We start from the raw sequence: 13,227 nt of genomic DNA, 5'->3' as shown, positions 1-13,227 counted from the left end.
TTTTGCAAACGGATAGTAAAAACGGGGTGGAAATGTAAGAGAAATATGAATTAGGACAAAGGGGGAACTAAAGAGATCTTTAGTGGACGTACAAAGCACAAAAGTGTTTACTTCTTGACAAACTGCAAACCCTATCAATCACCCTGCCTTAGCAATTCTTTACATCACGGGTGCACAACTCAAATGTCCTGGTGGGCTGGAAATTATCATGACTTTGTGTACAGGGGCTGAGGTCAACTTTCAGCACATTAATTACACTAAAATTAGCAAGGGAGCAGAGGGTTGGAGTCAGGAGGAAAGGTGAATGAGAGATGGTGTTAGTGGGCTTTGGTACAGGGGCGGGACCAGCAAGGTGGGTGAGGAACATCTGGTCTCAAGAGGACAAATGCATTGAGCTGCTGCTGCTTGTCACAGGTCAAAGTGCTTGTCATGTCTCCTGCTGTTGCTGCAAGAATTTCCTTCCCATGGGCCAGCAAAAAGGTCCACGGGCCTTATATTGTGCAGGCCTGCTGCACATACTTTTCTACACAATTTTAATGATTAGAATTCTGCTTTTAAGAACAATGGATGAGATTGTTAAGTATTAAAAACCTTTGATGCTGAACAGTGCACGAAAAATGATGGTCCTCCTTATTTCATTTTATTCCGATTCAGCTAACATTGCAGACTCTTTATATTGTTCAGAAATTTACCCCTTTCCTGACTATGCATGCAGAGAATTTACATTTTAAAGACTTCTCTTGTACAAATGGATTTTAAGGGCGGGTGGGGGACGACAACGAGATCTTCTTCTCTTGTGTTAGTACTCTAATGTACACCATCCTGTTTTAGTCTGAATTTCTGCCATTTAGCTTGTGACCACAAAGCCCAGTAACAGCAGATTTGTTACATTACTGCAAAGTAGTGCAGTGCTACTAATTTATTCCTTGCAAGAATATGTAGCCAATCAGAATATGACTCTTTTTGGATATGTAATACTTACTATATTGAAAATGTTTGCTTGCTCTGCTTTTCATGAGGTCATTTTACCCAGGCCTTACTGATATGTAATCATATTTCTGTTTGGATTACGAGATTGAAACTCAAATATATTGTAGTGCCAGGAGTACTGGGTGCTTTTGTGAAAGTACCATAAAAATAATAAAGAATATGTGAACAGGCAATACTGTGAAAAGGAAGCCAATTCAGCACTGTTGTGCAGACAGTAGTGTTGAAAGTAGGTCTTAGTCCTTGCGGGGTGGGGGGCGGGAAGCTAGACTTTGCCAAATGTTGGATGTCCATTGCAATTAGAAGCACTTGAGAAAGATCTGCTGAGACTGACTGAGGAGTAGGGATGGGAGGAAAAAAGAGTGAAAACCAAAGGAAACAAGTGTAGATTTCCTTACACTGTTTATACCTTGCTTTTACATCCTACCAGATTTCCAACAATACAAAAAATGAAACAATGAAAATATAGTGGTCAAATACCTGTAGCAAACAAACAAACAAACACCTTGAACCAGGTTTAAGCAAACTTGACACACTACATGGGACAGAAGGGCAACATTATCCATCATCCCCAAAGCCCTCTGAAACAGCCGTCTTAACTTGTCTCTAAACCCTATTAGTGAGCACACTAAGTAAGTCTCCCTTGCAGGGAGTTTCACAATTGAGGTGGCATAACTGAGATGGCCCTGTCTCATGTAGTCCCATCAGACGTGGTATGGATACAGAGTACAGCTGTAGATATAAAGCAAGATACAGAGCAGAATGGAAAGTAAATATAAAGGAAGAAGATGAGCAGGTAGGTATTTATGGAGAAGGTGGTCCTTAAGCTTGGGAGTGCTCCTGGATCCAAAGCTCTCCCTGGTTTCTCAGGTTGAGGCAGTGGTCAGGAGCTTTTTATCAGCTTTGGCTGATATGTCAGCTATGTCCATTTCTAGAGGTGAATAACCTTATAACAGTGGTACATATGCTGGTAACCTCCAGACTTGACTACAGTAATGTGCTCTACGTGGGACTGCCTTTGTACACAGTCCAGAAACTACAATTGGTACAGAATGCGGCACCCAGATTGGTCTCTGGGACAACACAGAGGGATCATATAACACCAGTTTTGAAAGAACTAAACTGGCTGCCAATATGTTTTTGGGTGAAATACAAAGTCCTGGTTACCACCTATAAAGTCCTTAATGGCTTGGGTCCAGGCTACTGAAGAGAGTGCCTCCTTTGTCATGAACCCTGTTCATGTTACATAACCCTGTTACGATCTTCTGGAGAGGTCTGATTTCAGGTGCCTCCAGCTTGTCTGGTGGCGACTCAGGGCTGGGCTTTCTCTGTGGCTGCCTCAGAGCTTTGGAATATGCTCCCTGCTGAAAGAAGAGCAACTCTTTGTTTTCAGGAAGACCCTCAAGACTCTCCTGTTCTCGCAAGCTTTAAATTAGAATCAATTTTAATAATTTTAATAATTTGTTTTATATTGTTTTTATTGTGTTTTATGTATTTTAATCTGTGATTTTTAATATTAGAATTTGTACATTTGTAGACATATCAGTTAGACATGAGGGGTTGTTAATTAATTAAGTGGGGCATAGCTGTAATGGAACACATGGGGGGCGTCCGGGAGGGAGTGGACAGACCTCTCATTGACTTGTGACAGATCACCCTTTGACGGATCACTGTTGATATTGTATGCCTATATGAGGTTATTTTAGTAGGTATATATATATGTTAAACATTTCTGAGCCATGGGAATAAGCATGCAAGTAACTATGTGAAAATGTCTGTGTACAGGGAGAATGTGTGATATTATTTGCATAGGAGTGAGAGAAAGGGCAAGCTGAGAATGTTTTGTTTTTCACTGTGTCCTTGCAGTTCTTCTGCAGCAAAGACACAAGGAGTGCAGAAAGGAGGAGAACCCAGGGGGTCCGGGGCCAGTCTTCACTTCTTTTCCCAGGGCCCACTCCAACCTTGCTACACCCCTGTCCTTACTGTATCCTGGCCAAAGACTATTTAGGCCTTTAAAGGTCAAAACAAGCACTTTGAAGTGGGTCCAGAAATCTACTGGACCCAGTGGGAGTTGGCTGAAAAGAATAATGTGCTCCTTGCAGCCAGCCCCAGTTAACAACCTTGCTGACACAACTGAATCAGTTGTCATTTTCAAATATTTATTTCTTCCTGTCTATGAAGATATAGTCAGATTTATACTTCACCTTTCAATCCTATGAACCTCAAGGCAGCTTGCAGCAGAATTACAATATCTTTTCAAATGCAATATAACAACCACCACCACCACCACCACCACAATAGTCAACCTGTATACATGTTGCAGGAAAATCCTCTGGAAACTTGCACTCTTGTTTAATTCAGTCCCTTGTTTTCATCCTTCCATCAGATTTGATAGAGAATGGGGAGTCTTATTGAACTAAAGAGGAATTGACATGGTTCCTGCAATAGAACTCATTGCCTGACAGAATTGAGTCATATTCAACAAGGGGTGTGTACTCAAATAAGCTTTTCATTCATGATCATGAAGGCACAGTGCAAGTCAAAAAAGGTCTGACAAGCACTGCGTGCCCAACATACGCAGTTGCCAGTTTATATAGATTTTTTAAAGGAAGCAAATCAGTAAATACTACAATACATGTCTTTGTAATTAAACAGATGTTTTCATGTGGTGCCAATTAGCCTTGTACATGAGCTACTGTTTGGCCTATTAGTATCTGCCTTCCCTATTCCTTATCGCTATCTTCTGGTGCCAGCTATGTTTCTTTTTCTGCTGAGTGGGGAATTTGTCTCAGGACTTTGGCTACATGCATTATCTCCTGTCAGGCTCTGGTATTTGTTCCTTGAACATTCTTGTTCAGGCCTACTGGCCCTACTCTCTGTTAGGAGCCTGAACCAAACTTTTATACACTTATTTGTAGGCCTGGATTAAACATTTCTATATCATACATGCGACTCAGCAGCCCTTAGTCCTCTGATGGTAGAGGCCAGAGTGTGCTCCTGTCAGTTCTGCAGTCTCAGGGCAACTGACAGTTTCAGCACAGTGTTCTTTGGTGAAGGGTGAAACAATCTCCCTGCAGCTTCTCCTTATCTGGTCAGGATGATTCTCTCCTGGTTGTGATGTTGTTCCTGGGAGGCAAGGGGTGCAACCTTCCAGTAATGTAGCTTCGTGCTCTAAAAGGTAAATTCACAATGCTCACTGCAGCAGTCTAATCTGGATGTTACCAAGGTGTGAATGACAGTAGGCAGATCTTTTTTTTAATCCCAGAAAAGGCTCAGCTGGTATATGAGCCTAAGATGGTAAAAGTCAGCCCTAGATCTGAAACTTAAGGAGGAGTGCAACTCCATCCAGAGCACGCCCTACAACTACACTCAGATCCATTGATCACCCAAACACCAGAACCTCTGTCTTATCTGGATTAAGTTTCTGTTCATTCACCCTCATCCAGTCCATCACTGGATCCAAATTATGAGAATCTGTGCACAAAAAAGCAAGGTTAGAGAAATAACATGGCTACAAGGATAAAGGAAATTTGTCCTTTTGGGAAGAGGTACCAGGAATGCCTATGAGAGCAAGCAACTGTCAGTTTTCTGTTTCTTCCAACACCTACCTTTCACCATGTGTGTTGCTGGCCCATTTTTTAAGAGAGAAAAGGCCACTCATCCTGCATATTACTGTTATTTTTTTACATAATGCTATCACCTGGCATTAAAATAATGCAAACACATCTGCCAATTCAAATATCTCAAAAAGGTTGAGAGAGAACTTGTTAAAGTTTGCATAAGAATTCATCAAGCAGGCAGTTATACTTAATGTGCTTCACATTGCTCCGATATAATCACAAAACCTGAGAACTTCTGACTGTAAATAACTCAATTATAAGAACCAGACAAGGTTAAAATAGCCAGTGCAAGGCCAGAATTTATACTGTATTTGCCCTCAATGCTTAGTACTCAAAACAAGATAGTTTTCTCGTGATGTTCTCAATACAATCTCATTAGTCTACAAAGACTTTATTGGGATACAACATCTGACATAGGTTTCAAGAGAGCGAGATCAAAGTGCTACTGCAAACTTCGGAAGTGCCCACTCTTAGCTCACTTCATTTCATCTCACACATAAGGCGGGTGCTAATCTTCAAGAGTTCAGCCAGCAACCCAATTTCAAGTTTACATGAGAAAAATCAATGGCCACCTTCTCTAGTAGTTCAGATTACAAGTAGGCTTCTGAGGTGACAAAGACAGAAAATGAGATTAAGACAAGAGTCTTATCAGACCAGGCAGTCGGTGTTTTTCTCCAGAAATCAGGCTTGTGTTTAATTCATTTTTCTAAAATGACACTGATTTGTTGCAGCCACATCTGTGCATTCTACACATGCTCCAATAAACTTTATGTATGTGCCAATAAAATAAAATTAAATGAGGAACTTTTCATTTATTTTTATTTTTTTTCAGAACAGCATTTCCAATATTTTATAACAGACAATAAAAATAGGAAGAGAGAGAAGGAGGGCGGAGGGGCTGGGAATAAAGGGATTGGCATCTACTCCTCAAACAGTGGCCACGTCTTATAGATTAAAAATGAATAAATTGTGTCTCAGTGGAACTGATATAGTGGGGCCAGAATAACTGTGTTTCAGTGTTTGTAAAAAGGTGATCAAATGTCTGTATACATGTCCATATGTTGTCAAAGGTAAGCTGTCACTTCATAGAATGACAGGGGAAGTAGATCCTTTGTCCAATGGTGTATCTTTGGAATGAAATTCTCATTCCCATGTTGTAAAATGAGTCATCTGGCTGCTAGAAAGACCCAGAGCAGCATCTGTCTCTGATGGTCAAATGAGAGATTCGAGATTGCCAGGATGCAACCCATCAGTATGGACATATCCTTAAAATGCAAGGAGGACTCCCAGACCATTTATCTGTCTACCTACAATTCTCTAAGGCGTACCTGTGGCTAATCCTGTGTGTGGCAGATCTCGTGAAAGTTCATGAGCAGAAGCACCGTGATTGGGCAGTGGGAATTCCATATGCAGATGGGGAGGAGGAGCCTGTGTTGGTTAAGGTCACTTGAAAGGCAACTATTACTGGTCGGAAGATCATCTTGATTGTAGGGGAGAGGAATCTATATAGATAAAATGATAGTGGGCACGGGTCTGCGAAGAGAGGGAGGAATGAGCCCCTTCAGGAGAAGGAGGCTGCCATTGTGTGAATTAGATGAGGAAACAAGATAACCAAGATCTGGAGAGAGAGAGGGAAGGAAGGAAGAAGGAAGGGGAAGAGTGACTGGAAGAGAAAGAAAGCAGGGGTGGAGCCACCATTGGGCGAAAGGGTTCAAAGAACCCAAGCCGCCAATGGCAAGAAGCCGCCGAGAGAGCCCCACCCTGTGTGGCTTGGGCTCCATAGGAGCCCAGAGCAAACTCTCCCCTCCCACGCCCGGGCCGCCAAGAGCCTGGGCAAACTTTCTGCCAAGGATTTCAGGCAGCTCCGACTGCCTAATAGAACGTTTTTTCCTTCCTCTCCCTCTCTGGAGGGAGAGAGAGGGGAAAACGTCCTATTAGGCAGCCGACCCTGCCTGAAATGACACTCCGAGAGCTGATTCGGGCTCTCGGCAGCCCAGGCCACGCCCCCTTGTCATGTGACTTTTTCATGTCCAAGGGGGCATGGCCTGGGCTGCCAAGAGCCTAAACGAGCTCTCAGAGCGTCATTTCAGGCAGGGTCGGCTGCCTAATAGGACGTTTTCCCCTCTCTCTCCCTCCAGAGAGGGAGAGGAAGGGAAAAACATTCTATTAGGCAGTCGGAGCTGCCTGAAATCCTTGGCAGAAAGTTTACCCAGGCTCTCGGCGGCCCGGGTGTGTGAGGGGGAGTTCGCTCTGGGCTCCTATGGAGCCCAAGCCACGCCCCGTGCATGTGACGTCATGCGCACGAGCATTTCGGAAGGGGCCGCCAAGCAGGGCTGGACACAGGCCGCCGCTTGGCTGGCTCCACGCCTGAAAGAAAGAGAGAAAAAGAAGGGAGGGGAAGAGAGAAAAGGCAAGGGACGAGCTTAGGCCTGTCAGTGGCTTGATGGGAACGAGTGGCCATGGCGATGCCTATTGGCAGCAAGGAAGGGCCCAGTCAACCACTGCTGCTGTTTGGGGCTACTGAAGCTATTGGTAGAGGGAGGGAGGCAGGCAAGGGATGGGCCCGGGGCCTGTCAGTGGCCTGAGGGGAATGAGTGGCCATGGCGGTGGCATCAGCGATGAAAGACCCGGTTTGCTGCTGCTGCTGTTCCTATGAGGAGGATCAGGAGAGGGGCTTGGGTGAGGGTGGGGAGGTCTCTGGGGATAGGGGGCTGCAGTTTGGCTAATAGGTATCAGCAACACTGCAGCCGTGACCAAGAAGGGTGAGGGGGATGGAAGCAACCAGATGGAGGAAGAGGAGCAGGATCACAGCTCAGGTGAGGGTGGAGAGACTTCTGAGGTGAGGGGGGCTGTGGCAGGGGGTGAGGGGAACAATCAAGAACTAGTGCACAGATGCTCTGTGAGGGTTAAGCTGGTATTAATAATTTCATATACCTAAGCACAAGAAAAGGGCAACATATCGGCAATCCCACATTAGATAGGTGAAAGATCCTAGTATTTTTTTGCATCTTCAACAAATTCAGAAAAAGGCCATTTATTTTTTAGTGGAATCTTTGGGGTGTTCAATATACTAATTTTAAAAATATATAAATAAGGTATAGTTTAAGGTGGGAAGCTTGATAAAGTCTAAGGCACTACTGAGCTTGTTATACAGAACATTCCAATTCTTTGCTGCAAATCTCCCACAAGGTAGGCCACATCTCTCTTAACTCTGTCAGCCAACCAGCAGTAAATGAAGGTTTTGGACCTGGGCAGTTGTGAAAGGCATATCAAGTCCTTAAGCCTTGGGTAGCATAGTGGCTGCAGGGTCAAAGGATGCAGTAAGTGTGTGTTTAGTTTGCAGATTTTGACAATAAGTTGATGCAGGAGGATTGTAATTGAATTAGAGGGCAGAGAAGGCATAATGTTATTATCATCATTGTTTATATACTGCTTTTCAACAGAAAAGTTCTCAAAGCTGTTTACATGGGGTGGGGGCGAGAATAGGAAAAGGATGGCTCCTTGTCCGCAAAGGCCACACAATCTGAAAAGAAGCACAAAGTAGACACTAGTAACAGTCATTGGAGGAATGCTGTGCTAAGGTTGAATCAGGACAGTCACTCTCCTCCTGTTAAATATAAGAGAACCATCACTTTAAAGGTGCCTCTTTGCCCAGTTAGCAGGGGTTAGTGGTCTGACATGACAAATGAACCATCTATTAATTGGTCTATGATTAGGATCTGATTCATGCCTGGTCACTCATGTCACTCTGTCACCACTATGTCAAAACTATGGGCACAGAAGTGGTCTCTCGGATAAGCAGTTGGCCATTCTGAGGGCTCTGGGGCTTTGGGCAGCTGCCCAAATGCTGCAATTTGTGATTGTTTAGTAAAGCACCAAGAGGAAGCTGCCCATTCCAGTTACGAAGAAGTGCGGAGCCTTACTGGTGCAGTTAGTTAAAAACAAGCATGGAGATTGTACTGAAGTATAAAGTAAATAAGATTTATTAGGTTAAGTACATTTGAGAGAGGAAAGACCTATTCTAACTATGAGCTACATAATGAATAGGAGGGGGGAGAGAGAACGGAAGTAGAACTGACTCGCTACAGGAAATACCTGAGGAGTCAAGTCAGGGGTCATAGAGTAGAGGGACCCTCACTGACTACCTCTACTCCCAATGCCTGTAGTGGTCATTAGGATAGTTGATGTGAAAGGTCGATGCACTCCATCTCCAACACCAAGAATGCTGATTCCTGACACCAACTTTGAGTTGGACCAAATATCACCCAGCCTCATATGGGAGTTAGGAAAAAGGACTCCAGAGTAACCTAGAAGGGGTGGATGAAAGAGTAGGAAGTCCCCATTGATTGGTGACTGCAGAGATATGGGCTATATGATCAGGTGAGGGGAACTGAAACTTTCTCCTTTGACTGGAAATTGTAGTTTCCAAAGCAAACACTGAGAATAAAAGGAAACCCAGATAAATGTGCAGAATTTCCTAACTTATAGGGACAGGTCCCAAAGTTTGCAGACTGATATGATTAAAGCTCATTTTTACAATATTAATTTTCCCCAGGTACTCAAGAAGTATCAAGATTATTTGGGCCTGGATTTTCTTGGACTGTTCTGCAGATATTGGGATATATTTATATCTAGGTATGTTACTAACTTGATTACCATTGGAACTCAATGGGGCCAAAAGTGACTAGAGGGTGTTTTTTCCTAATGGCATCAATTCTGACTTTTTCTCATTTTGATGGAATAGCCTGAGATGAAGCTAAACCACTGAATTAATGTTATGAGGACAGGGAGAGAGTTGACAGGATCATTTATGAAAATGAGACAATTGTTAGTGTCTACAGCAAACTGATGTTCCGTTCTGCCTCCATGTGGGCCTTTGATAGTCTGGATTGCAAATGCTAAAGGTTCAAAGGAGAGGCTAAAAAGTAAAGGGGATAATTCCTGTTAGATTCTTTGTTGCACGTTGAGAGCAAAGGATTTAGGTGCAAGGTATAAAATTCAGGCTCGATTTAGGAAAATGTTTGATCAAGATCAAATGTCTTGAAGGTTACTATTCTGAAGTGCCAATCAATTTACTGAATGCCTTTTCAACATCCAGTGCTAAAATTGTATCAGCTTCTGAAGTGGCTTGTGAGAGCACCACTGCATCGTTTAGGAACCAGACCTTATCCAGCCTTTACATACTTGCAGTAAGATGCAAGGCATTACGTTAAGATGTAAGGTGTTTTTGTATGAAGCTGACTTGATTGCCAGGAAATTTAGGATCAACAAACGGAAGTACTTTTTCACACAATGCATAATCAACTTGTGGAATTCTCTGCCACACGATGTGGTGACAGTCAACAACCTGGATGGCTTTAAGAGGGGTTTGGATAACTTCATGGAAGAGAGATCTATCAATGGCTACTAGTCTGAGGGCTATAGGCCACCTCCAGCCTCAAAGGCAGGATGCCTCTAAGTACCAGTTGCAGGGGAGTAACAGTAGGAGAGAGGGCATGCCCTCTACTCCTGCCTGTAGGCTTCCAGTGGCATCTGGTGGGCCACTTTGTGAAACAGGATGCTGGACTAGATGGGCCTTGGGCCTGATCCATGGTGACTGAAAGGACAGGGATTTGCACTGCTGCTATGCATAATTACAGAGGCACTTTTAAAAACATCAGAATACGGCTATTATGTATGTAGGGAACCAGTCCATCTGCAGTATTGTCCATGCTTTCAAAGCATCACAGAATGGAAGAGCTGCAGGACCTTGGAAACTTTATAGTCCCCTGCTAACTGAGCAAAGAGGCACCTTTTACAGTGATGATTCTCATATTTAGTAGTGGGAAAGCAACTGTCTCTATCCAACCCCAGCACAGCATCCCTCCGTTGCTGGTTTCTGTGACACCAGTCGATTGTGAGCCTTTACAGGACAGGAAATAATCTCCCACTTTGAGCAGTTTAGATATGATAAATATTTGTAGCAGTACTAGTAGACCAAAACCTGCCAACCCACTCAGTGCAGGAAATTGCTACAGTATCCCTGAGAGATGGCCATCCAGCCGCTGTTTGAAAACCTCTAGAGAAGCAGAGCCCACCACTGTGGGAATCTCTGGATCCAACCTGTGGTCTCTTGCAAGGCTTCGCCCAGAGCCAGAGTTTAATAAGTTTTAAAACAAATGTTCAGAGAATTCTGGGGCATTCTCTTTGATGGAAGAGCACTCAATAATGTGAGCCCCCACCTGCATTCTACAACTACGGCTAATATTTATATACTGCTTTTCAACAAAAGTGCTCAAAGCAATTTACATAAAGAAACAAAATGGCTCCCTGTCCCCAAAGGAATCTAAAAAAGAAACATAAGATAAGACACCAGCAATAGCCACTGGAGAGATGCTGTGCTGGGGATGGACAGGGCCAGTTGCTCTCCTCCTGCTAAATAAAGAGAATCACCACTTTTAAAAGGCACCTCTTTGCTCAGTTGGGGTGGTGAGTAGAACAACCCAGGTACAAGCTTACAACAATCTCAGGGAAAATGAGGCCTTGTTTGGTGATTCGCTTCTATCTGCCATCCCTCCAGGAGAAGAGATTTGTCCCAGAGATGCTAAACTTTCCCTTAATGTAAAATGGCTAAGTGTGAATAATTGAGGGGGTGAAGGAAAGGCACTCTCAGAATATGTTCAAAAACACGCCTTTTGTTTTACTTCACAAACTCCAAGCCTGAGTTCAGGCACTGAAAACACCTATCGGGGCTGAGTTTGGGTTGAGTATAAGATAGGTGTTTTCAGGCCTGAGCTCAACATTTCTCATTTTAGAACTTAAGCAGTATCACATGGAGAATGAAGGAATCTGTCAGGGGAACAGCAGCAAGACCTGAGAAATCAAGTTCATTCATTATTCTGGAAGGGAAGCCTTCTTACAGAACAATCCTGTGTATGCATACTTGGCTTGGAATGAAATCTCCCCCCCTGTTAAATGGGGCTTTCTTCCAAGTAATAATGTCCACTGTAGCAAAAACAACAAGAGAATCTTGTGGCACCTTAAAGATGAATCTATCTATTATGGCAAAAGGTGTTGCAATGACCGCATGCCACAATTAATCAAGTCCTTTAAGATGCGACAAGTTCCTTCTTTCCTCAGGGGGCTTCCACATTTTGCTTTACACTGTGTCATTTCCAACCCAGACGAGCTCTATTAATAGTTACATTTCTATCCTGTCCTTCCTCCAAGGAGCTTAGGGCAGCCTAGCAGATTATCACCGCCTCTTTCATGATCCCAGCAGCAACCCTGTGAGGTAGGTTAGGCTGAAAGACAGTACGTGGCCCAGGGTCACCCAGCGAGCTTCAAGGCTGAATGGGGCTTTGAATGCAAGTCTCCCCCGCTCCGAGCCCGACACACTGACTACTGCACCACACTGCCTCAACTGTTTCCTCCCTCCCTCCCGCCTTTTTAGAAGAGCTTCCCCGCTGGGGAAGAAGCTGCACATGCCCACCGCCGCTGCCGCTCCACGGTTTGCCTCCGAAGCGCAGGGAGGGCAGCCGCGGCTGGGCGAACGGAGGAGGAGGGGCGCCTCGTGCATGAATCATTCATGGTCAAGCTGACGGCCGGGGCGGCGGGCTGGGGCAGTCGCGATTGGCCAGAGAAGGGCGGGCGAGGGAGGCGCTCCGGGCCAGCCCGGCTGGCAGGGCAGTGCAGTGCAGTGCAGAGACCGCGCCTCGCCGCTACTGGGGCAACGGCGTCTCTTTGGCTCTGTGTACGACGCGCGAGCTGATCCTGATTGGTTGAGGCGCGGGTTGAGAAAGAGAATAGCAAAGAAACGGACTCGGGGTAGCGGCGGCAGCAGCAGCAGCAGCAGCAGCAGCTTCCTCTGCGTCTTCCTTCCTTGGCGGGAGCCGCTTCGCGTGCCAGCTCCCGGCGACTCTCCTCCCAGCTCCGCCTGCCACATCGCCGCCGCAGTTTGAGCGGACACAATGGCAGGGAGCGCATCTTGCCCCCGCCCCCTGCATGCTGCTGCGTGACCCTCCCGGGCCCGGGGAAGATGCCGCCGCTGTTAGCAGCATTGCTCGGATAACCCTTCCCCATGTTCTTGCCGCCGCCGCCGCTCCTGCTTCTCAGGCCGGATAGAGGATGCTGCCCTGGTCGGAGGGGCGCTGGGACGAGGGGATCAGCGGCCGTTTCCTTTCCTCCCACTCCGGCCGTTGGGGCTCCCCCTGCTGTAGCCACTAGCTCCTTCGGCGAGCTATGACTTCAAAGCATCAGGCGGACTGGATCCCTTACAGGTATGCCGAGAGGCGCCGGGTTGGCGACATCTGTGTGGCCCGTGATCCCCATCGTTGCCAAAGGCTAAGCAAGTGTTGCTGAAGACGGACTGTTTGCCTGCAAAGTTTATTTTGGGAGGGGCGAGTGGAGAATTCCGCCTTGTTGTTATTATTAAGTAGACAGTAAATTCATGCTCTGTGTGGGGAAGGGAAGAGGAAAGACCCAGGCGAGTAGAGTGCTTACTAAGAAGAAGGCGCTTGGTTGTAGGAAAAGAGGATCCATGAATGAAAGAGTTGTTACAGCCATTAAGTTTTACTATTTTAGATTTGTTGCATGCATAGGCATGGCACTTTAATATGTTATTCTATAAAACATTAATAAA

At 45.2% G+C, this 13,227-nt stretch overlaps 1 protein-coding gene across 4 annotated transcripts in view; it reads left to right on the top strand.

Moving 5' to 3' along the window:
* Nucleotides 1-13,227, top strand: part of TUB (TUB bipartite transcription factor) — a 240,156-nt gene that overhangs the window by 115,360 nt on the left and 111,569 nt on the right. The window contains exon 1 of one of the 4 annotated variants that reach the window (XM_053285498.1): nucleotides 12,171-12,865. The exons of the other annotated variants lie outside the window; for them this stretch is intronic. Within the exon in view, the coding sequence (XP_053141473.1) occupies nucleotides 12,828-12,865 (38 nt within the window). The 5' untranslated portion in view covers nucleotides 12,171-12,827. Of the gene's footprint in view, nucleotides 1-12,170; nucleotides 12,866-13,227 lie in introns of those variants that run through there. 4 annotated transcript variants of the gene reach the window in all.

This window comes from Hemicordylus capensis, chromosome 1 (genome assembly GCF_027244095.1).
Source record: "Hemicordylus capensis ecotype Gifberg chromosome 1, rHemCap1.1.pri, whole genome shotgun sequence".
Taxonomy (NCBI): domain Eukaryota; kingdom Metazoa; phylum Chordata; class Lepidosauria; order Squamata; family Cordylidae; genus Hemicordylus; species Hemicordylus capensis.
This window is presented reverse-complemented; position numbering and strand designations above follow the sequence as displayed.